Source organism: Gorilla gorilla, chromosome 17 (genome assembly GCF_029281585.2).
Source record: "Gorilla gorilla gorilla isolate KB3781 chromosome 17, NHGRI_mGorGor1-v2.1_pri, whole genome shotgun sequence".
NCBI lineage: Eukaryota > Metazoa > Chordata > Mammalia > Primates > Hominidae > Gorilla > Gorilla gorilla.
The window spans coordinates 76,295,709-76,320,367 of record NC_073241.2 but is presented as its reverse complement, the minus strand read 5'-3'; the positions used below and the strand labels follow the sequence as shown (position 1 = coordinate 76,320,367).

The following is a 24,659-nucleotide window of genomic DNA, read 5'->3' as shown; positions in this document are numbered from 1 at the left end:
CTATTTCTTAGAAAAAAAGGAACTATCGGATTTAATAAGTGAATGGAAATCACTGGTACATGCGTTAAGCCAAAATAGTTTCCATAAGTAACACATAGAATCATTCCCAAACTTTTCACCCAGAATCCCTATGAAAGAAAGGTGACACGTTAATCAGCTTATTTAGGTTCTGAATCAAGAAGTCTAAAGCAGCCAATCAGATTTTCTAATTACCATGAGATATCTGGGTTAACTACCTTGAGTTCAGATCACATGGGCTTCTGTTAGCTTTCTTAGAACTTTTCATTCTAAAGCAAGGCATTTGTTGGCCTCACACGGGCTGGTAATCAAAGGAACGTGTGCCAGATATGATACACACACACACACACACACACACACACACGAAAAAAGCCAGGATGGAGACACAAGGATACTGCATTTAAGGAAGACAAGAAAGCATTCCTTCTGGAGAAAGGGACGTGACACTACCAGTACCATATAAAACTCAAAAAAGTCAAGGTGGGGAGGCTCAAGGGCCTACCTCAGCACTTTGGGAGGCCGAGGTGGGTGGATCACATAAGGTAAGGAGTTCAAGACCAGGACGACCAATATGAAAAAGATCCCGTCTCTACTAAAATAATCCTCATTCGAGCTCTGAAGAATTGCCAGTATTATGGTAGGATTCTCTTCGAGAAGTAGCTGGAAGTCTGGAAACACAGCAAATTTACCTATTTTTCTACAAACTATGGAAGGGTACTTATAAGAAAAGGCTTAACACACGAATCCCCATTCCTCCATTCCCAGGGCATAACGATTTTCTTTCTGTAGAAGAAACACACACACCCCGCCCCGACCACAACACACACAGAGAGAAAGACAGAGAGAGGCACAGAAAGTCACGCAAGAATTTAAAAATTAAGCAAAACCGCCATCGACAGCAGAAACAATAGCCGACACCATAGACACTTCAAATAGTTCTGTTTTCCTCATTTGGACTGGAAGGTGAGAGTGGAACTCGGCTGCCCAAACCGTGGCACCAATATCAGCTGCAGGCCAGAGCAAGCCTTTCCGAGGAGACTTTAAGCAACCGGTGGGAGCAAGATCCTGAAGCATTTCTTCCAAGATTGGTCACAGGAGATGAAACCCGGCTCTACCGGCAGGATCCTGAAGACCAAGCACGAAGCCATGCCTACCAAGAGGTGGCAGTGCTCCAGTCCAAACCGCAGAGGAGCAGTCAAGAACAGAGGTCATGGCCACCGTTGTGGGGGGTGGGGATGCTAGAGGGATTCTGCTGGTTGACTTTCCGCAGGGCCAAAACATGATCACATCTGCTCGCTAGCAGAGCGTTTTCAGAAAGTTAGCCAAAGCTGGAGCGAAGAAGGTCCCCAGCAGACAGTTCTCCACCACGACAGTGTTCCTGATCATGGCTTTCTTCGAACAAGGGCAGCTGGGCAAGACCTGCCATGGGAAACCGTGAGGCGTCCACCTGACAGTCCTGATTTGGCGCCTGCTGACTTCTCTTTGTTTCCTCGTCTTGGAAATCCTGTAAAGGGCACCCAGTTCTCTTCAGTTAACAATGGAAAAAAGATTGCATGGAAATAGTTAAATTCCCAGGACCCTGGGGGCTTTAGCGATGGGCTAGACGGAGGGCAAAAGACACTGCTTCCAGAAGGGTCTTGAAGTTGATGGAGCCGAGGCTGAGAAGTAAAATACGCCTATTTCCTCTTTCTCCCTTAATCCTACTTTTCTACGAATGTTTCCAAGTCCCCTCACACAACGTCAATCCCAGGTAAAGAGTTGTCATCCTCTGTTGGTTCTTCTTCCTACGATTTCGTCTTGCGGTGTTGTTATTTTCGCTTTGACTCCCAAGAAGATTCTCTCTGTGTCTTTTGGAATCCACAGATGTGGAAGCTGGGAACATGGAGGGCCAACGGTAGAACTCAGTGGGGTGTGTCCAGGCTGCAATTAACCTAATGAACCTGCGGGGCACAGCAGTCCACCTGGCGTGGACCGTCCCGATTGGCTGCATTGGGCTGACGGAATGAATTCCTATCGGGGCGGGGCAGCCCAGGGGCCAAGGGGGTCAGGGCTTGAGCCCTGGGTGGGCCCGGGGCTGGCTACATAAGGCCGGGCTCTGGCAGCGGAGCTTCACTCTGCCTTGGACGGCGCACCGCACAGGTCACTCCAGGCTGCGGCTGCACATCCCGAGGAACAGAAGCGGGCCTGCTCAGCTGTCTGCAAGGACCGGCGTTCCAGACCAAGTGGCCCGCTGCTCCGAGGACCCAGCTCGCTCCAGGCTGTGACTCCACATCCCGAGGTCGCTGCCTGGCGACCGGGCAGCGAGGACCGGCCACCCCACACTGCCTGTGCCGCCGCCCCGAGGACAGAGCCGCGACCGCGAGGACAGCGACGCCTGCACAGCTCTGGCGAGATGGCGGCAGGGTCCACTACGCTGCGCGCAGTGGAGAAGCTGCAGGTGCGTCTGGCCACTAAGACGGACCCGAAAAGGCTAGAGAAATATTTGCAGAAACTCTCCGCCTTGCCCATGACGGCAGACCTCCTGGCGGAGACTGGAATCAGAAAGACGGTGAAGCGCCTGCCGAAGCACCAGCACGTGGGCGACTTTGCCAGAGACTTAGCGGCCCGGTGGAAGAAGCTGGTGCTCGTGGACCGAAACACCGGGCCTGACCCACAGGACCCTGAGGAGAGCGCTTCCCGACAGCGCTTCGGGGAGGCTCTTCAGGACCTGGAAAAGGCCTGGGGCTTCCCAGAAAACGCGACGGCCCCCAGGAGCCCATCTCACAGCCCTGAGCACAGACGGACAGCACGCAGAACACCTCCGGGGCAACAGAGACCTCACCCGAGGTCTCCCAGTCGCGAGCCCAGAGCCGAGAGAAAGCGCCCCAGAATGGCCCCAGCTGATTCCGGCCCCCATCGGGCCCCTCCAACGCGCACCGCTCCCCTCCCGATGCCCGAGGGCCCTGAGCCCGCTGTGCCCGGGAAGCAACGCGGAAGAGGCCACGCTCACGCCGCTCAGGGCGGGCCTCTGCTGGGTCCAGGCTGCCAGGGCCAACCCCAGGGGGAAGCGGTGGTGAGCCACAGCAAGGGGCACAAATCGTCCCGCGGGGCTTCGGCTCAGAAATCGCCTCCTGTCCAGGAAAGCCACTCAGAGAGGCTGCAGGCGGCCGGCGCTGATTCGGCCGGGCCGAAAACGCTGCCCAGCCATGTCTTCTCAGAGCTCTGGGACCCCTCAGAGGCCTGGATGCAGGCCAACTACGATCTGCTGTCCGCTTTTGAGGCCATCACCTCCCAGGCAAACCCAGAAGCACTCTCCGCGCCAACGCTCCAGGAGGAAGCTGCTTTCCCTGGACGCAGAGTGAACGCTAAGATGCCGGTGTACTCGGGCTCCAGGCCTGCCTGCCAGCTCCAGGTGCCGACGCTGCGCCAGCAGTGCCTCCGGGTGCCTAGGAACAATCCGGACGCCCTCGGTGACGTGGAAGGGGTCCCCTACTCGGTTCTTGAACCCGTTCTGGCAGGGTGGACGCCCGATCAGCTGTACCGCACAGAGAAAGACAATCCCGCACTCGCTCGAGAGACAGATGAATTATGGAGGATTCATTGTCTCCAGGACTTCAAGGAAGAAAAGCCACAGGAGCACGAGTCTTGGCGGGAGCTCTACCTGCGGCTTCGGGACGCCCGAGAGCAGCGGCTGCGAGTAGTGACCGCGAAAATCCGATCCGCACGTGAAAACAAACCCAGCGGCCGACAGACAAAGATGATCTGTTTCAACTCTGTGGCCAAGACGCCTTATGATGCTTCCAGGAGGCAAGAGAAGTCTGCAGGAGCCGCTGACCCCGGAGATGGAGAGATCGAGCCAGCCCCCAAGCCCGCAGGAAGCAGCCAGGCTCCCTCCGGCCTCGGGGAAGGCGGCGGCGGCAGCATTAGCGGCGGCAGCAGCAACGAGCACGCGGCGCCCGCGGACAAAACCCGAAAACAGGCTGCCAAGAAAGTGGCCCCGCTGATGGCCAAGGCGATTCGAGACTACAAGGGAAGATTCTCCCGACGATAAACTCAGCACTTGCCTTACAGATAAAATCTGGGGGGAGGAGGGCCAATGCAAAGTCAGTGCGGGTTGGGGAACGAAACTTCCGATGGACACCAGAACCCTTGGCTTGGTGCAAAGTTGAGCCTCCGAATCCTGCAGGTGTCAAGGGCTGGCCCTGTGATTTCTGCCTCCCACACCCAGCCACTGCCTCCCTGCTTGGAGGACACCTCAGAATTCACAAGATATTATGAACGCATTCGGATCAATTCTACTTTGGTGGTTCACTGATCGTCTTTTAAATAACGCCCTAGTTGCAATCATAAATCAGGTACAAGATGTGAGATTCCCTTTTGTCTTTTTTCCTTTCTTTTGAAATCATCGAGTACATAAGGAAGGACTTCTTAGACACAAACTCTCAATCCATCAGTTGACACTGATAACTCCGACTACGCAAAATGTTTTGTTGCCATTGGTGTTTTCGTTTAGAGAAAAGGCCGGGCATGATCCTGTAATCGTCAGCCATCCTCCTCTGGGAGGCCGAGGAAAGCAGATCGCTTCAGCCCAGGGGGTGGAGAACAGGCTGGGACAGACAGAGAAACCCCGTCTCCACAAAAGATACCGAAATGGGCCCGGCGTGGTGGCACGGCCCCTGTGGTCCCAGCTTCTTAGAGGGCTGAGGTGGCAGGATCGCCTGAGCTGGGCAAGCGGAGGCTGCAGTGACCCTTCCTCATTCCACTGCACTCCAGCCTGGGTGACACAAGCGGAGCACATCTCAAAGAAACCTGCTGTTTATTTGAAGAAAGGAACTCTTGGATTTCATACATAAATGCTAACAACTGCTACGTTCCTTAAGTCAAAATACTTTTACTAAGCACCGCAAAGAATCAATCCCAATCTTTTCACCCAGAACCCCTGTGAAAGAATGGCGACACCTTAATCAGCTTATTTAGGTTCTCGATCAGGAAGTCTAAACCTGCCAATCAGAGTTTCTAATTACCATGAGGTGACCGGGTTAACTACCTTGACTTCACCTCCTACGAGCTCCTGCAAGCTTTGGTGAAAGTTTGCATTCTAACTCAGGGCATTTGTTGGCTTCACACGGGCTGGTAATCACAGATCCGTGTGCCAGATATGACACACACACATACACACAAAGAAAGACATACACACAAAGAAAGACACACACACACACACGCACACATAAGCAGGCACACGCATGCACACACCCACAAACACACACACACGCACACGCACACACACACACACACACACACACCATTAAGTAAACTTGGTTCGCAGGCGTTACCGACAGTGAGGGGTAGAGAGAGAAATAGAAAGACCTAAGCCGCAAGGCAAAACCCAGCAAGGGCAGCAGAAGAGATCAAAGTCCTGTGCCCTTGGCTGTCAGCAGAGTGGGTGCTGGGAAGCTTCTGGAAGCAGGCACCTGAGTGGATGCCGGTGCACCTCAAAAGAGGCATTCAAGCCTGAAGAACATGTAAGGAGCCAGAACAGGGTGTCACAGAGATACTACCCTTAAGGAAGACAGAAAAGCATTCGTTCCGGGGAAGGGGACATAATCCAATCAGCGACCCTGTGAAACTCAGGCATGTCCGGGCATGGTGACCCACGCCTCTATTCCCATCGCTTTGGGAGGTCGAGGCCGGCGGACCCCCTGAGGTCCGGAGTTGCACACCAGCCTGACCAACATGAGGAAATCCCGTCTCTTCTAAAAAGACGAAACTCGGTTGGGCTTGCTGGCGAGCGCCTGTAATCCCAGCTACTCAGGGGGCTGAGACAGGAGAATGGCTTGAACCCGGGAGGCCGAGTTTGCAGTGAGCCCAGATCCCACCATTGCACTCCAGCCTGGACAACAAAAGCCAAACTCCGTCTCAAATTAAAAAAACAAAACCTCAGAAAAGCTTCCCCAGCAAGGGCCAGAGACAACGCCAGTCTCTATTTCTTGACAGCAATTCAAGAGAGAATCTCGGGTGGCTTGCAAAACTCACAAGAGAGCAGAATATCCTCCCCAAGGCAGAGAAGCCACACGCTCTTTCTGGAGGTGGAGTAGCCACCGATCACCGTGCAGCCCCTCCCCACTCCCAGCCAGAAACCCCAGCCCCTCGGAACCAAATCCACTGGCAACAACCTTTCTTCCTGGAAAACGTTTCACCTGCCAAAATGGAAAACAAACATGATACGAGCAAACGCAACTCAAAACACAAACACAAGGAAACAATCCGAGCAAGCTCTAGCCCCTCATAGCTCATCGATGCCCCCACTGGCATGCTACTGAAAACAGCGGCTGCACCCATTAAACTCATTCATTACTGGAGAACGAGACAAACCTTAGCAGATCCCGGCTCCCACAGCGACAATCCCGCTCGAAAACACAGAAACGAAACAACCCCCGCACAAAATATAAATCTACCCCAGATAGAATTCAGCATCAACCTAAGGATCCTGCTGTAACATTACTACACTGACCCAGGACAGCTCAATTCCCTTCCCACCTATTTACAAGATAATCCTCATTCAGGGAGCTCTGGAAGCATCGCCACTATTGCACTAGGATCCTCTTCGTGAGGCAGCTGGAAGTCTGGAAACACAGCAAATTTACTTATTTCTCTACACGACACGGAGGGTAATTCTCAGAAAAGGCTTAACACCCGAATCCCCATTCCCCGATTCTCAGGCTTTAACGATTATCCTTCTGCGGAAGAAACACACACACACACACACACAAACACAGAGAGAGAGAGAGACAGAGAGAGAGAGAGAATGTCATGCGAGAATGTAAACATTAAGCGAAATCGCCGCCGACAGCAGAAACAATAGCCGACACCATAGACACTTGAAATGGTTCTGTTTTCCTCATTTGGACTGAAAGGTGAGAGTGGAACTCGGCTGCCCAAACCGTGGCACCAATATCAGCTGCAGGCCAGAGCAAGTCTTTCCGTGGAGATTCTAAACAACCAGTGGGAGCAAGATCCTGAAGCATTTCTTCCAAGATTGGTCACAGCAGATGAAACCTGGCTCTACCGGCAGGATCCTGAAGACCAAGTACGAAGCCATGGCTACCAAGAGCTGGCAGTGCTCCAGTCGAAGCCGTGGAGGAGCAGTCAAGAACAGAGGTCATGGCCACCGTTGTGGGGGGTGGGGATGCCAGAGGGATTCTGCTGGTTGACTTCCTGCAGGGCCAAACCCTGATCACATCTGCTCGCTAGCAGAGCGTTTTCAGAAAGTTAGCCAAAGCTGGAGCGAAGAAGGTCCCCACCAGAGAGTTCTTCTCCACCACGACAGTGTTCCTGATCAAGGCTTTCTTCGAACAAGGGCAGCTGGGCAAGACCTGCCATGGGAAACCGTGAGGCGTCCACCTGACAGTCCTGATTTGGCGCCTGCTGACTTCTCTTTGTTTCCTCGTCTTGGAAAACCTGTAAAGGGCACCCAGTTCTCTTCAGTTAACAATGGAAAAAAGACTGCATGGAAATAGTTAAATTCCCAGGACCCTGGGGGCTTTAGCGATGGGCTAGACGGCGGGGAAAAGACACTGCTTCCAGAAGGGTCTTGAAGTTGATGGAGCCGAGGCTGAGAAGTAAAATACGCCTATTTCCTCTTTCTCCCTTAATCCTACTTTTCTACGAATGTTTCCAAGTCCCCTCACACAACGTCAATCCCAGGTAAAGAGTTGTCATCCTCTGTTGGTTCTTCTTCCTACGATTTCGTCTTGCGGTGTTGTTATTTTCGCTTTGACTCCCAAGAAGATTCTCTCTGTGTCTTTTGGAATCCACAGATGTGGAAGCTGGGAACATGGAGGGCCAACGGTAGAACTCAGTGGGGTGTGTCCAGGCTGCAATTAACCTAATGAACCTGCGGGGCACAGCAGTCCACCTGGCGTGGACCGTCCCGATTGGCTGCATTGGGCTGACGGAATGAATTCCTATCGGGGCGGGGCAGCCCAGGGGCCAAGGGGGTCAGGGCTTGAGCCCTGGGTGGGCCCGGGGCTGGCTACATAAGGCCGGGCTCTGGCAGCGGAGCTTCACTCTGCCTTGGACGGCGCACCGCACAGGTCACTCCAGGCTGCGGCTGCACATCCCGAGGAACAGAAGCGGGCCTGCTCAGCTGTCTGCAAGGACCGGCGTTCCAGACCAAGTGGCCCGCTGCTCCGAGGACCCAGCTCGCTCCAGGCTGTGACTCCACATCCCGAGGTCGCTGCCTGGCGACCGGGCAGCGAGGACCGGCCACCCCACACTGCCTGTGCCGCCGCCCCGAGGACAGAGCCGCGACCGCGAGGACAGCGACGCCTGCACAGCTCTGGCGAGATGGCGGCAGGGTCCACTACGCTGCGCACAGTGGAGAAGCTGCAGGTGCGTCTGGCCACTAAGACGGACCCGAAAAGGCTAGAGAAATATTTGCAGAAACTCTCCGCCTTGCCCATGACGGCAGACCTCCTGGCGGAGACTGGAATCAGAAAGACGGTGAAGCGCCTGCGGAAGCACCAGCACGTGGGCGACTTTGCCAGAGACTTAGCGGCCCGGTGGAAGAAGCTGGTGCTCGTGGACCGAAACACCGGGCCTGACCCACAGGACCCTGAGGAGAGCGCTTCCCGACAGCGCTTCGGGGAGGCTCTTCAGGACCGGGAAAAGGCCTGGGGCTTCCCAGAAAACGCGACGGCCCCCAGGAGCCCATCTCACAGCCCTGAGCACAGACGGACAGCACGCAGAACACCTCCGGGGCAACAGAGACCTCACCCGAGGTCTCCCAGTCGCGAGCCCAGAGCCGAGAGAAAGCGCCCCAGAATGGCCCCAGCTGATTCCGGCCCCCATCGGGCCCCTCCAACGCGCACCGCTCCCCTCCCGATGCCCGAGGGCCCTGAGCCCGCTGTGCCCGGGAAGCAACGCGGAAGAGGCCACGCTCACGCCGCTCAGGGCGGGCCTCTGCTGGGTCCAGGCTGCCAGGGCCAACCCCAGGGGGAAGCGGTGGTGAGCCACAGCAAGGGGCACAAATCGTCCCGCGGGGCTTCGGCTCAGAAATCGCCTCCTGTCCAGGAAAGCCACTCAGAGAGGCTGCAGGCGGCCGGCGCTGATTCGGCCGGGCCGAAAACGCTGCCCAGCCATGTCTTCTCAGAGCTCTGGGACCCCTCAGAGGCCTGGATGCAGGCCAACTACGATCTGCTGTCCGCTTTTGAGGCCATGACCTCCCAGGCAAACCCAGAAGCACTCTCCGCGCCAACGCTCCAGGAGGAAGCTGCTTTCCCTGGACGCAGAGTGAACGCTAAGATGCCGGTGTACTCGGGCTCCAGGCCTGCCTGCCAGCTCCAGGTGCCGACGCTGCGCCAGCAGTGCCTCCGGGTGCCTAGGAACAATCCGGACACCCTCGGCGACGTGGAAGGGGTCCCCTACTCGGTTCTTGAACCCGTTCTGGCAGGGTGGACGCCCGATCAGCTGTACCGCACAGAGAAAGACAATCCCGCACTCGCTCGAGAGACAGATGAATTATGGAGGATTCATTGTCTCCAGGACTTCAAGGAAGAAAAGCCACAGGAGCACGAGTCTTGGCGGGAGCTCTACCTGCGGCTTCGGGACGCCCGAGAGCAGCGGCTGCGAGTAGTGACCGCGAAAATCCGATCCGCACGTGAAAACAAACCCAGCGGCCGACAGACAAAGATGATCTGTTTCAACTCTGTGGCCAAGACGCCTTATGATGCTTCCAGGAGGCAAGAGAAGTCTGCAGGAGCCGCTGACCCCGGAGATGGAGAGATCGAGCCAGCCCCCAAGCCCGCAGGAAGCAGCCAGGCTCCCTCCGGCCTCGGGGAAGGCGGCGGCGGCAGCATTAGCGGCGGCAGCAGCAACGAGCACGCGGCGCCCGCGGACAAAACCCGAAAACAGGCTGCCAAGAAAGTGGCCCCGCTGATGGCCAAGGCGATTCGAGACTACAAGGGAAGATTCTCCCGACGATAAACTCAGCACTTGCCTTACAGATAAAATCTGGGGGGAGGAGGGCCAATGCAAAGTCAGTGCGGGTTGGGGAACGAAACTTCCGATGGACACCAGAACCCTTGGCTTGGTGCAAAGTTGAGCCTCCGAATCCTGCAGGTGTCAAGGGCTGGCCCTGTGATTTCTGCCTCCCACACCCAGCCACTGCCTCCCTGCTTGGAGGACACCTCAGAATTCACAAGATATTATGAACGCATTCGGATCAATTCTACTTTGGTGGTTCACTGATCGTCTTTTAAATAACGCCCTAGTTGCAATCATAAATCAGGTACAAGATGTGAGATTCCCTTTTGTCTTTTTTCCTTTCTTTTGAAATCATCGAGTACATAAGGAAGGACTTCTTAGACACAAACTCTCAATCCATCAGTTGACACTGATAACTCCGACTACGCAAAATGTTTTGTTGCCGTTGGTGTTTTCGTTTAGAGGAAAGGCTGGGCATGATCCTGTAATCGTCAGCCATCCTCCTCTGGGAGGCCGAGGAAAGCAGATCGCTTCAGCCCAGGGGGTGGAGAACAGGCTGGGACAGACAGAGAAACCCCGTCTCCACAAAAGATACCGAAATGGGCCCGGCGTGGTGGCACGGCCCCTGTGGTCCCAGCTTCTTAGAGGGCTGAGGTGGCAGGATCGCCTGAGCTGGGCAAGCGGAGGCTGCAGTGACCCTTCCTCATTCCACTGCACTCCAGCCTGGGTGACACAAGCGGAGCACATCTCAAAGAAACCTGCTGTTTATTTGAAGAAAGGAACTCTTGGATTTCATACATAAATGCTAACAACTGCTACGTTCCTTAAGTCAAAATACTTTTACTAAGCACCGCAAAGAATCAATCCCAATCTTTTCACCCAGAACCCCTGTGAAAGAATGGCGACACCTTAATCAGCTTATTTAGGTTCTCGATCAGGAAGTCTAAACCTGCCAAACAGAGTTTCTAATTACCATGAGATGACCGGGTTAACTACCTTGACTTCACCTCCTACGAGCTCCTGCAAGCTTTAGTGAAAGTTTGCATTCTAACTCAGGGCATTTGTTGGCTTCACACGGGCTGGTAATCACAGATCCGTGTGCCAGATACGACACACACACATACACACAAAGAAAGACACACACACACACACACACGCACACATAAGCAGGCACACGCACGCACACACCCACAAACACACACACACGCACACGCACACACACACACACAAACACACACACACACACCATTAAGTAAACTTGGTTCGCAGGCGTTACCGACAGTGAGGGGTAGAGAGAGAAATAGAAAGACCTAAGCCGCAAGGCAAAACCCAGCAAGGGCAGCAGAAGAGATCAAAGTCCTGTGCCCTTGGCTGTCAGCAGAGTGGGTGCTGGGAAGCTTCTGGAAGCAGGCACCTGAGTGGATGCCGGTGCACCTCAAAAGAGGCCTTCAAGCCTGAAGAACATGTAAGGAGCCAGAACAGGGTGTCACAGAGATACTACCCTTAAGGAAGACAGAAAAGCATTCGTTCCGGGGAAGGGGACATAATCCAATCAGCGACCCTGTGAAACTCAGGCATGTCCGGGCATGGTGACCCACGCCTCTATTCCCATCGCTTTGGGAGGTCGAGGCCGGCGGACCCCCTGAGGTCCGGAGTTGCACACCAGCCTGACCAACATGAGGAAATCCCGTCTCTTCTAAAAAGACGAAACTCGGTTGGGCTTGCTGGCGAGCGCCTGTAATCCCAGCTACTCAGGGGGCTGAGACAGGAGAATGGCTTGAACCCGGGAGGCCGAGTTTGCAGTGAGCCCAGATCCCACCATTGCACTCCAGCCTGGACAACAAAAGCCAAACTCCGTCTCAAATTAAAAAAACAAAACCTCAGAAAAGCTTCCCCAGCAAGGGCCAGAGACAACGCCAGTCTCTATTTCTTGACAGCAATTCAAGAGAGAATCTCAGGTGGCTTGCAAAACTCACAAGAGAGCAGAATATCCTCCCCAAGGCAGAGAAGCCACACGCTCTTTCTGGAGGTGGAGTAGCCACCGATCACCGTGCAGCCCCTCCCCACTCCCAGCCAGAAACCCCAGCCCCTCGGAACCAAATCCACTGGCAACAACCTTTCTTCCTGGAAAACGTTTCGCCTGCCAAAATGGAAAACAAACACGATACGAGCAAACGCAACTCAAAACACAAACACAAGGAAACAATCCGAGCAAGCTCTAGCCCCTCATAGCTCATCGATGCCCCCACTGGCATGCTACTGAAAACAGCGGCTGCACCCATTAAACTCATTCATTACTGGAGAACGAGACAAACCTTAGCAGATCCCGGCTCCCACAGCGAGAATCCCGCTCGAAAACACAGAAACGAAACAACCCCCGCACAAAATATAAATCTACCCCAGATAGAATTCAGCATCAACCTAAGGATCCTGCTGTAACATTACTACACTGACCCAGGACAGCTCAATTCCCTTCCCACCTATTTACAAGATAATCCTCATTCAGGGAGCTCTGGAAGCATCGCCACTATTGCACTAGGATCCTCTTCGTGAGGCAGCTGGAAGTCTGGAAACACAGCAAATTTACTTATTTCTCTACACGACACGGAGGGTAATTCTCAGAAAAGGCTTAACACCCGAATCCCCATTCCCCGATTCTCAGGCTTTAACGATTATCCTTCTGCGGAAGAAACACACACACACACACACACAAACACAGAGAGAGAGAGAGACAGAGAGAGAGAGAGAATGTCATGCGAGAATGTAAACATTAAGCGAAATCGCCGCCGACAGCAGAAACAATAGCCGACACCATAGACACTTGAAATGGTTCTGTTTTCCTCATTTGGACTGAAAGGTGAGAGTGGAACTCGGCTGCCCAAACCGTGGCACCAATATCAGCTGCAGGCCAGAGCAAGTCTTTCCGTGGAGATTCTAAACAACCGGTGGGAGCAAGATCCTGAAGCATTTCTTCCAAGATTGGTCACAGCAGATGAAACCTGGCTCTACCGGCAGGATCCTGAAGACCAAGTACGAAGCCATGGCTACCAAGAGCTGGCAGTGCTCCAGTCGAAGCCGCGGAGGAGCAGTCAAGAACAGAGGTCATGGCCACCGTTGTGGGGGGTGGGGATGCCAGAGGGATTCTGCTGGTTGACTTCCTGCAGGGCCAAACCCTGATCACATCTGCTCGCTAGCAGAGCGTTTTCAGAAAGTTAGCCAAAGCTGGAGCGAAGAAGGTCCCCACCAGAGAGTTCTTCTCCACCACGACAGTGTTCCTGATCATGGCTTTCTTCGAACAAGGGCAGCTGGGCAAGACCTGCCATGGGAAACCGTGAGGCGTCCACCTGACAGTCCTGATTTGGCGCCTGCTGACTTCTCTTTGTTTCCTCGTCTTGGAAAACCTGTAAAGGGCACCCAGTTCTCTTCAGTTAACAATGGAAAAAAGACTGCATGGAAATAGTTAAATTCCCAGGACCCTGGGGGCTTTAGCGATGGGCTAGACGGCGGGGAAAAGACACTGCTTCCAGAAGGGTCTTGAAGTTGATGGAGCCGAGGCTGAGAAGTAAAATACGCCTATTTCCTCTTTCTCCCTTAATCCTACTTTTCTACGAATGTTTCCAAGTCCCCTCACACAACGTCAATCCCAGGTAAAGAGTTGTCATCCTCTGTTGGTTCTTCTTCCTACGATTTCGTCTTGCGGTGTTGTTATTTTCGCTTTGACTCCCAAGAAGATTCTCTCTGTGTCTTTTGGAATCCACAGATGTGGAAGCTGGGAACATGGAGGGCCAACGGTAGAACTCAGTGGGGTGTGTCCAGGCTGCAATTAACCTAATGAACCTGCGGGGCACAGCAGTCCACCTGGCGTGGACCGTCCCGATTGGCTGCATTGGGCTGACGGAATGAATTCCTATCGGGGCGGGGCAGCCCAGGGGCCAAGGGGGTCAGGGCTTGAGCCCTGGGTGGGCCCGGGGCTGGCTACATAAGGCCGGGCTCTGGCAGCGGAGCTTCACTCTGCCTTGGACGGCGCACCGCACAGGTCACTCCAGGCTGCGGCTGCACATCCCGAGGAACAGAAGCGGGCCTGCTCAGCTGTCTGCAAGGACCGGCGTTCCAGACCAAGTGGCCCGCTGCTCCGAGGACCCAGCTCGCTCCAGGCTGTGACTCCACATCCCGAGGTCGCTGCCTGGCGACCGGGCAGCGAGGACCGGCCACCCCACACTGCCTGTGCCGCCGCCCCGAGGACAGAGCCGCGACCGCGAGGACAGCGACGCCTGCACAGCTCTGGCGAGATGGCGGCAGGGTCCACTACGCTGCGCACAGTGGAGAAGCTGCAGGTGCGTCTGGCCACTAAGACGGACCCGAAAAGGCTAGAGAAATATTTGCAGAAACTCTCCGCCTTGCCCATGACGGCAGACCTCCTGGCGGAGACTGGAATCAGAAAGACGGTGAAGCGCCTGCGGAAGCACCAGCACGTGGGCGACTTTGCCAGAGACTTAGCGGCCCGGTGGAAGAAGCTGGTGCTCGTGGACCGAAACACCGGGCCTGACCCACAGGACCCTGAGGAGAGCGCTTCCCGACAGCGCTTCGGGGAGGCTCTTCAGGACCGGGAAAAGGCCTGGGGCTTCCCAGAAAACGCGACGGCCCCCAGGAGCCCATCTCACAGCCCTGAGCACAGACGGACAGCACGCAGAACACCTCCGGGGCAACAGAGACCTCACCCGAGGTCTCCCAGTCGCGAGCCCAGAGCCGAGAGAAAGCGCCCCAGAATGGCCCCAGCTGATTCCGGCCCCCATCGGGCCCCTCCAACGCGCACCGCTCCCCTCCCGATGCCCGAGGGCCCTGAGCCCGCTGTGCCCGGGAAGCAACGCGGAAGAGGCCACGCTCACGCCGCTCAGGGCGGGCCTCTGCTGGGTCCAGGCTGCCAGGGCCAACCCCAGGGGGAAGCGGTGGTGAGCCACAGCAAGGGGCACAAATCGTCCCGCGGGGCTTCGGCTCAGAAATCGCCTCCTGTCCAGGAAAGCCACTCAGAGAGGCTGCAGGCGGCCGGCGCTGATTCGGCCGGGCCGAAAACGCTGCCCAGCCATGTCTTCTCAGAGCTCTGGGACCCCTCAGAGGCCTGGATGCAGGCCAACTACGATCTGCTGTCCGCTTTTGAGGCCATGACCTCCCAGGCAAACCCAGAAGCACTCTCCGCGCCAACGCTCCAGGAGGAAGCTGCTTTCCCTGGACGCAGAGTGAACGCTAAGATGCCGGTGTACTCGGGCTCCAGGCCTGCCTGCCAGCTCCAGGTGCCGACGCTGCGCCAGCAGTGCCTCCGGGTGCCTAGGAACAATCCGGACGCCCTCGGCGACGTGGAAGGGGTCCCCTACTCGGTTCTTGAACCCGTTCTGGCAGGGTGGACGCCCGATCAGCTGTACCGCACAGAGAAAGACAATCCCGCACTCGCTCGAGAGACAGATGAATTATGGAGGATTCATTGTCTCCAGGACTTCAAGGAAGAAAAGCCACAGGAGCACGAGTCTTGGCGGGAGCTCTACCTGCGGCTTCGGGACGCCCGAGAGCAGCGGCTGCGAGTAGTGACCGCGAAAATCCGATCCGCACGTGAAAACAAACCCAGCGGCCGACAGACAAAGATGATCTGTTTCAACTCTGTGGCCAAGACGCCTTATGATGCTTCCAGGAGGCAAGAGAAGTCTGCAGGAGCCGCTGACCCCGGAGATGGAGAGATCGAGCCAGCCCCCAAGCCTGCAGGAAGCAGCCAGGCTCCCTCCGGCCTCGGGGAAGGTGGCGGCGGCAGCATTAGCGGCGGCAGCAGCAACGAGCACGCGGCGCCCGCGGACAAAACCCGAAAACAGGCTGCCAAGAAAGTGGCCCCGCTGATGGCCAAGGCGATTCGAGACTACAAGGGAAGATTCTCCCGACGATAAACTCAGCACTTGCCTTACAGATAAAATCTGGGGGGAGGAGGGCCAATGCAAAGTCAGTGCGGGTTGGGGAACGAAACTTCCGATGGACACCAGAACCCTTGGCTTGGTGCAAAGTTGAGCCTCCGAATCCTGCAGGTGTCAAGGGCTGGCCCTGTGATTTCTGCCTCCCACACCCAGCCACTGCCTCCCTGCTTGGAGGACACCTCAGAATTCACAAGATATTATGAACGCATTCGGATCAATTCTACTTTGGTGGTTCACTGATCGTCTTTTAAATAACGCCCTAGTTGCAATCATAAATCAGGTACAAGATGTGAGATTCCCTTTTGTCTTTTTTCCTTTCTTTTGAAATCATCGAGTACATAAGGAAGGACTTCTTAGACACAAACTCTCAATCCATCAGTTGACACTGATAACTCCGACTACGCAAAATGTTTTGTTGCCGTTGGTGTTTTCGTTTAGAGAAAAGGCCGGGCATGATCCTGTAATCGTCAGCCATCCTCCTCTGGGAGGCCGAGGAAAGCAGATCGCTTCAGCCCAGGGGGTGGAGAACAGGCTGGGACAGACAGAGAAACCCCGTCTCCACAAAAGATACCGAAATGGGCCCGGCGTGGTGGCACGGCCCCTGTGGTCCCAGCTTCTTAGAGGGCTGAGGTGGCAGGATCGCCTGAGCTGGGCAAGCGGAGGCTGCAGTGACCCTTCCTCATTCCACTGCACTCCAGCCTGGGTGACACAAGCGGAGCACATCTCAAAGAAACCTGCTGTTTATTTGAAGAAAGGAACTCTTGGATTTCATACATAAATGCTAACAACTGCTACGTTCCTTAAGTCAAAATACTTTTACTAAGCACCGCAAAGAATCAATCCCAATCTTTTCACCCAGAACCCCTGTGAAAGAATGGCGACACCTTAATCAGCTTATTTAGGTTCTCGATCAGGAAGTCTAAACCTGCCAATCAGAGTTTCTAATTACCATGAGGTGACCGGGTTAACTACCTTGACTTCACCTCCTACGAGCTCCTGCAAGCTTTAGTGAAAGTTTGCATTCTAACTCAGGGCATTTGTTGGCTTCACACGGGCTGGTAATCACAGATCCGTGTGCCAGATACGACACACACACATACACACAAAGAAAGACACACACACACACACACACGCACACATAAGCAGGCACACGCACGCACACACCCACAAACACACACACACGCACACGCACACACACACACACAGACACACACACACACACCATTAAGTAAACTTGGTTCGCAGGCGTTACCGACAGTGAGGGGTAGAGAGAGAAATAGAAAGACCTAAGCCGCAAGGCAAAACCCAGCAAGGGCAGCAGAAGAGATCAAAGTCCTCTGCCCTTGGCTGTCAGCAGAGTGGGTGCTGGGAAGCTTCTGGAAGCAGGCACCTGAGTGGATGCCGGTGCACCTCAAAAGAGGCCTTCAAGCCTGAAGAACATGTAAGGAGCCAGAACAGGGTGTCACAGAGATACTACCCTTAAGGAAGACAGAAAAGCATTCGTTCCGGGGAAGGGGACATAATCCAATCAGCGACCCTGTGAAACTCAGGCATGTCCGGGCATGGTGACCCATGCCTCTATTCCCATCGCTTTGGGAGGTCGAGGCCGGCGGACCCCCTGAGGTCCGGAGTTGCACACCAGCCTGACCAACATGAGGAAATCCCGTCTCTTCTAAAAAGACGAAACTCGGTTGGGCTTGCTGGCGAGCGCCTGTAATCCCAGCTACTCAGGGGGCTGAGACAGGAGAATGGCTTGAACCCGGGAGGCCGAGTTTGCAGTGAGCCCAGATCCCACCATTGCACTCCAGCCTGGACAACAAAAGCCAAACTCCGTCTCAAATTAAAAAAACAAAACCTCAGAAAAGCTTCCCCAGCAAGGGCCAGAGACAACGCCAGTCTCTATTTCTTGACAGCAATTCAAGAGAGAATCTCAGGTGGCTTGCAAAACTCACAAGAGAGCAGAATATCCTCCCCAAGGCAGAGAAGCCACACGCTCTTTCTGGAGGTGGAGTAGCCACCGATCACCGTGCAGCCCCTCCCCACTCCCAGCCAGAAACCCCAGCCCCTCGGAACCAAATCCACTGGCAACAACCTTTCTTCCTGGAAAACGTTTCGCCTGCCAAAATGGAAAACAAACACGATATGAGCAAACGCAACTCAAAACACAAACACAAGGAAACAATCCGAGCAAGCTCTAGCCCCTCATAGCTCATCGATGCCCCCACTGGCATGCTACTGAAAACAGCGGCTGCACCCATTAAACTCATTCATTACTGGAGAACGAGACAAACCTTAGCAGATCCCGGCTCCCACAGCGACAATCCCGCTCGAAAACACAGAAACGAAACAACCCCCGCACAAAATATAAATCTACCCCAGATAGAATTCAGCATCAACCTAAGGATCCTGCTGTAACATTACTACACTGACCCAGGACAGCTCAATTCCCTTCCCACCTATTTACAAGATAATCCTCATTCAGGGAGCTCTGGAAGCATCGCCACTATTGCACTAGGATCCTCTTCGTGAGGCAGCTGGAAGTCTGGAAACACAGCAAATTTACTTATTTCTCTACACGACACGGAGGGTAATTCTCAGAAAAGGCTTAACACCCGAATCCCCATTCCCCGATTCTCAGGCTTTAACGATTATCCTTCTGCGGAAGAAACACACACACACACACACACAAACACAGAGAGAGAGAGAGACAGAGAGAGAGAGAGAGAATGTCATGCGAGAATGTAAACATTAAGCGAAATCGCCGCCGACAGCAGAAACAATAGCCGACACCATAGACACTTGAAATGGTTCTGTTTTCCTCATTTGGACTCAAAGGTGAGAGTGGAACTCGGCTGCCCAAACCGTGGCACCAATATCAGCCGCAGGCCAGAGCAAGCCTTTCCGAGGAGATTTTAAACAACCGGTGGGAGCAAGATCCTGAAGCATCTCTTCCAAGATTGGTCACAGGAGATGAAACCTGGCTCTGCCGGCAGGATCCTGAAGACCAAGTACGAAGCCATGGCTACCAAGAGCTGGCAGTGCTCCAGTCGAAGCCGCGGAGGAGCAGTCAAGAACAGAGGTCATGGCCACCGTTGTGGGGGGTGGGGATGCCAGAGGGATTCTGCTGGTTGACTTCCTGCAGGGCCAAACCCTGATCACATCTGCTCGCTAGCAGAGCGTTTTCAGAAAGTTAGCCAAAGCTGGAGCGAAGAAGGTCCCCACCAGAGAGTTCTTCTCCACCACGACAGTGTTCCTGATCATGGCTTTCTTCGAACAAGGGCAGCTGGGCAAGACCTGCCATGGGAAACCGTGAGGCGTCCACCTGACAGTCCTGATTTGGCGCCTGCTGACTTCTCTTTGTTTCCTCGTCTTGGAAAACCTGTAAAGGGCACCCAGTTCTCTTCAGTTAACAATGGAAAAAAGACTGCATGGAAATAGTTAAATTCCCAGGACCCTGGGGGCTTTAGCGATGGGCTAGACGGCGGGGAAAAGACACTGCTTCCAGAAGGGTCTTGAAGTTGATGGAGCCGAGGCTGAGAAGTAAAATACGCCTATTTCCTCTTTCTCCCTTAATCCTACTTTTCTACGAATGTTTCCAAGTCCCCTCACACAACGTCAATCCCAGGTAAAGAGTTGTCATCCTCTGTTGGTTCTTCTTCCTACGATTTCGTCTTGCGGTGTTGTTATTTTCGCTTTGACTCCCAAGAAGATTCTCTCTGTGTCTTTTGGAATCCACAGATGTGGAAGCTGGGAACATGGAGGGCCAACGGTAGAACTCAGTGGGGTGTGTCCAGGCTGCAATTAACCTAATGAACCTGCGGGGCACAGCAGTCCACCTGGCGTGGACCGTCCCGATTGGCTGCATTGGGCTGACGGAATGAATTCCTATCGGGGCGGGGCAGCCCAGGGGCCAAGGGGGTCAGGGCTTGAGCCCTGGGTGGGCCCGGGGCTGGCTACATAAGGCCGGGCTCTGGCAGCGGAGCTTCACTCTGCCTTGGACGGCGCACCGCACAGGTCACTCCAGGCTGCGGCTGCACATCCCGAGGAACAGAAGCGGGCCTGCTCAGCTGTCTGCAAGGACCGGCGTTCCAGACCAAGTGGCCCGCTGCTCCGAGGACCCAGCTCGCTCCAGGCTGTGACTCCACATCCCGAGGTCGCTGCCTGGCGACCGGGCAGCGAGGACCGGCCACCCCACACTGCCTGTGCCGCCGCCCCGAGGACAGAGCCGCGACCGCGAGGACAGCGACGCCTGCACAGCTCTGGCGAGATGGCGGCAGGGTCCACTACGCTGCGCACAGTGGAGAAGCTGCAGGTGCGTCTGGCCACTAAGACGGACCCGAAAAGGCTAGAGAAATATTTGCAGAAACTCTCCGCCTTGCCCATGACGGCAGACCTCCTGGCGGAGACTGGAATCAGAAAGACGGTGAAGCGCCTGCGGAAGCACCAGCACGTGGGCGACTTTGCCAGAGACTTAGCGGCCCGGTGGAAGAAGCTGGTGCTCGTGGACCGAAACACCGGGCCTGACCCACAGGACCCTGAGGAGAGCGCTTCCCGACAGCGCTTCGGGGAGGCTCTTCAGGACCGGGAAAAGGCCTGGGGCTTCCCAGAAAACGCGACGGCCCCCAGGAGCCCATCTCACAGCCCTGAGCACAGACGGACAGCACGCAGAACACCTCCGGGGCAACAGAGACCTCACCCGAGGTCTCCCAGTCGCGAGCCCAGAGCCGAGAGAAAGCGCCCCAGAATGGCCCCAGCTGATTCCGGCCCCCATCGGGCCCCTCCAACGCGCACCGCTCCCCTCCCGATGCCCGAGGGCCCTGAGCCCGCTGTGCCCGGGAAGCAACGCGGAAGAGGCCACGCTCACGCCGCTCAGGGCGGGCCTCTGCTGGGTCCAGGCTGCCAGGGCCAACCCCAGGGGGAAGCGGTGGTGAGCCACAGCAAGGGGCACAAATCGTCCCGCGGGGCTTCGGCTCAGAAATCGCCTCCTGTCCAGGAAAGCCACTCAGAGAGGCTGCAGGCGGCCGGCGCTGATTCGGCCGGGCCGAAAACGCTGCCCAGCCATGTCTTCTCAGAGCTCTGGGACCCCTCAGAGGCCTGGATGCAGGCCAACTACGATCTGCTGTCCGCTTTTGAGGCCATGACCTCCCAGGCAAACCCAGAAGCACTCTCCGCGCCAACGCTCCAGGAGGAAGCTGCTTTCCCTGGACGCAGAGTGAACGCTAAGATGCCGGTGTACTCGGGCTCCAGGCCTGCCTGCCAGCTCCAGGTGCCGACGCTGCGCCAGCAGTGCCTCCGGGTGCCTAGGAACAATCCGGACGCCCTCGGCGACGTGGAAGGGGTCCCCTACTCGGTTCTTGAACCCGTTCTGGCAGGGTGGACGCCCGATCAGCTGTACCGCACAGAGAAAGACAATCCCGCACTCGCTCGAGAGACAGATGAATTATGGAGGATTCATTGTCTCCAGGACTTCAAGGAAGAAAAGCCACAGGAGCACGAGTCTTGGCGGGAGCTCTACCTGCGGCTTCGGGACGCCCGAGAGCAGCGGCTGCGAGTAGTGACCGCGAAAATCCGATCCGCACGTGAAAACAAACCCAGCGGCCGACAGACAAAGATGATCTGTTTCAACTCTGTGGCCAAGACGCCTTATGATGCTTCCAGGAGGCAAGAGAAGTCTGCAGGAGCCGCTGACCCCGGAGATGGAGAGATCGAGCCAGCCCCCAAGCCCGCAGGAAGCAGCCAGGCTCCCTCCGGCCTCGGGGAAGGCGGCGGCGGCAGCATTAGCGGCGGCAGCAGCAACGAGCACGCGGCGCCCGCGGACAAAACCCGAAAACAGGCTGCCAAGAAAGTGGCCCCGCTGATGGCCAAGGCGATTCGAGACTACAAGGGAAGATTCTCCCGACGATAAACTCAGCACTTGCCTTACAGATAAAATCTGGGGGGAGGAGGGCCAATGCAAAGTCAGTGCGGGTTGGGGAACGAAACTTCCGATGGACACCAGAACCCTTGGCTTGGTGCAAAGTTGAGCCTCCGAATCCTGCAGGTGTCAAGGGCTGGCCCTGTGATTTCTGCCTCCCACACCCAGCCACTGCCTCCCTGCTTGGAGGACACCTCAGAATTCACAAGATATTATGAACGCATTCGGATCAATTCTACTTTGGTGGTTCACTGATCGTCTTTTAAATAACGCCCTAGTTGCAATCATAAATCAGGTACAAGATGTGAGATTCCCTTTTGTCTTTTTTCCTTTCTTTTGAAATCATCGAGTACATAAGGAAGGACTTCTTAGACACAAACTCTCAATCCATCAGTTGACACTGATAACTCCGACTACGCAAAATGTTTTGTTGCCGTTGGTGTTTTCGTTTAGAGAAAAGGCCGGGCATGATCCTGTAATCGTCAGCCATCCTCCTCTGGGAGGCCGAGGAAAGCAGATCGCTTCAGCCCAGGGGGTGGAGAACAGGCTGGGACAGACAGAGAAACCCCGTCTCCACAAAAGATACAGAAATGGGCCCGGCGTGGTGGCACGGCCCCTGTGGTCCCAGCTTCTTAGAGAGCTGAGGTGGCAGGATCGCCTGAGCTGGGCAAGCGGAGGCTGCAGTGACCCTTCCTCATTCCACTGCACTCCAGCCTGGGTGACACAAGCGGAGCACATCTCAAAGAAAACTGCTGTTTATTTGAAGAAAGGAACTCTTGGATTTCATACATAAATGCTAACAACTGCTACGTTCCTTAAGTCAAAATACTTTTACTAAGCACCGCAAAGAATCAATCCCAATCTTTTCACCCAGAACCCCTGTGAAAGAATGGCGACACCTTAATCAGCTTATTTAGGTTCTCGATCAGGAAGTCTAAACCTGCCAATCAGAGTTTCTAATTACCATGAGGTGACCGGGTTAACTACCTTGACTTCACCTCCTACGAGCTCCTGCAAGCTTTAGTGAAAGTTTGCATTCTAACTCAGGGCATTTGTTGGCTTCACACGGGCTGGTAATCACAGATCCGTGTGCCAGATACGACACACACACATACACACAAAGAAAGACACACACACACACACACGCACACATAAGCAGGCACACGCACGCACACACCCACAAACACACACACACGCACACGCACACACACACACACACACACACACACACCATTAAGTAAACTTGGTTCGCAGGCGTTACCGACAGTGAGGGGTAGAGAGAGAAATAGAAAGACCTAAGCCGCAAGGCAAAACCCAGCAAGGGCAGCAGAAGAGATCAAAGTCCTGTGCCCTTGGCTGTCAGCAGAGTGGGTGCTGGGAAGCTTCTGGAAGCAGGCAGCTGAGTGGATGCCGGTGCACCTCAAAAGAGGCCCTCAAGCCTGAAGAACATGTAAGGAGCCAGAACAGGGTGTCACAGAGATACTACCCTTAAGGAAGACAGAAAAGCATTCGTTCCGGGGAAGGGGACATAATCCAATCAGCGACCCTGTGAAACTCAGGCATGTCCGGGCATGGTGACCCACGCCTCTATTCCCATCGCTTTGGGAGGTCGAGGCCGGCGGACCCCCTGAGGTCCGGAGTTGCACACCAGCCTGACCAACATGAGGAAATCCCGTCTCTTCTAAAAAGACGAAACTCGGTTGGGCTTGCTGGCGAGCGCCTGTAATCCCAGCTACTCAAGGGGCTGAGACAGGAGAATCGCTTGAACCCGGGAGGCCGAGTTTGCAGTGAGCCCAGATCCCACCATTGCACTCCAGCCTGGACAACAAAAGCCAAACTCCGTCTCAAATTAAAAAAACAAAACCTCAGAAAAGCTTCCCCAGCAAGGGCCAGAGACAACGCCAGTCTCTATTTCTTGACAGCAATTCAAGAGAGAATCTCGGGTGGCTTGCAAAACTCACAAGAGAGCAGAATATCCTCCCCAAGGCAGAGAAGCCACACGCTCTTTCTGGAGGTGGAGTAGCCACCGATCACCGTGCAGCCCCTCCCCACTCCCAGCCAGAAACCCCAGCCCCTCGGAACCAAATCCACTGGCAACAACCTTTCTTCCTGGAAAACGTTTCACCTGCCAAAATGGAAAACAAACATGATACGAGCAAACGCAACTCAAAACACAAACACAAGGAAACAATCCGAGCAAGCTCTAGCCCCTCATAGCTCATCGATGCCCCCACTGGCATGCTACTGAAAACAGCGGCTGCACCCATTAAACTCATTCATTACTGGAGAACGAGACAAACCTTAGCAGATCCCGGCTCCCACAGCGACAATCCCGCTCGAAAACACAGAAACGAAACAACCCCCGCACAAAATATAAATCTACCCCAGATAGAATTCAGCATCAACCTAAGGATCCTGCTGTAACATTACTACACTGACCCAGGACAGCTCAATTCCCTTCCCACCTATTTACAAGATAATCCTCATTCAGGGAGCTCTGGAAGCATCGCCACTATTGCACTAGGATCCTCTTCGTGAGGCAGCTGGAAGTCTGGAAACACAGCAAATTTACTTATTTCTCTACACGACACGGAGGGTAATTCTCAGAAAAGGCTTAACACCCGAATCCCCATTCCCCGATTCTCAGGCTTTAACGATTATCCTTCTGCGGAAGAAACACACACACACACACACACACACACACAAACACAGAGAGAGAGAGAGACAGAGAGAGAGAGAGAATGTCATGCGAGGATGTAAACATTAAGCGAAATCGCCGCCGACAGCAGAAACAATAGCCGACACCATAGACA

The 24,659-nt window shown here is 54.9% G+C and overlaps 5 protein-coding genes across 17 annotated transcripts in view; 4 read left to right on the top strand and 1 right to left on the bottom strand.

Moving 5' to 3' along the window:
- Positions 1 to 24,659, bottom strand: part of KATNAL2 (katanin catalytic subunit A1 like 2) — a 240,550-nt gene that overhangs the window by 77,303 nt on the left and 138,588 nt on the right. The window lies entirely within an intron of this gene.
- Positions 1,640 to 4,280, top strand: LOC129528431 (elongin-A3-like). Its single transcript, XM_055368810.2, has one exon. The coding sequence runs from the start codon at positions 2,411 to 2,413 to the stop codon at positions 4,046 to 4,048; it is 1,638 nt and encodes a 545-aa protein (XP_055224785.1). The 5' UTR covers positions 1,640 to 2,410; the 3' UTR covers positions 4,049 to 4,280.
- On the top strand, positions 8,344 to 10,213 carry LOC134756367 (elongin-A3-like). Its single transcript, XM_063699198.1, has one exon. The coding sequence runs from the start codon at positions 8,344 to 8,346 to the stop codon at positions 9,979 to 9,981; it is 1,638 nt and encodes a 545-aa protein (XP_063555268.1). The 3' UTR covers positions 9,982 to 10,213.
- On the top strand, positions 10,734 to 16,140 carry LOC129528412 (elongin-A3). Its single transcript, XM_055368792.2, has one exon. It carries the CDS (start codon positions 14,271 to 14,273, stop codon positions 15,906 to 15,908), a length of 1,638 nt encoding a protein of 545 aa, XP_055224767.2. The 5' UTR covers positions 10,734 to 14,270; the 3' UTR covers positions 15,909 to 16,140.
- Positions 20,200 to 22,069, top strand: LOC129528416 (elongin-A3). The gene has a single exon (XM_055368796.2). It carries the CDS (start codon positions 20,200 to 20,202, stop codon positions 21,835 to 21,837), a length of 1,638 nt encoding a protein of 545 aa, XP_055224771.1. The 3' UTR covers positions 21,838 to 22,069.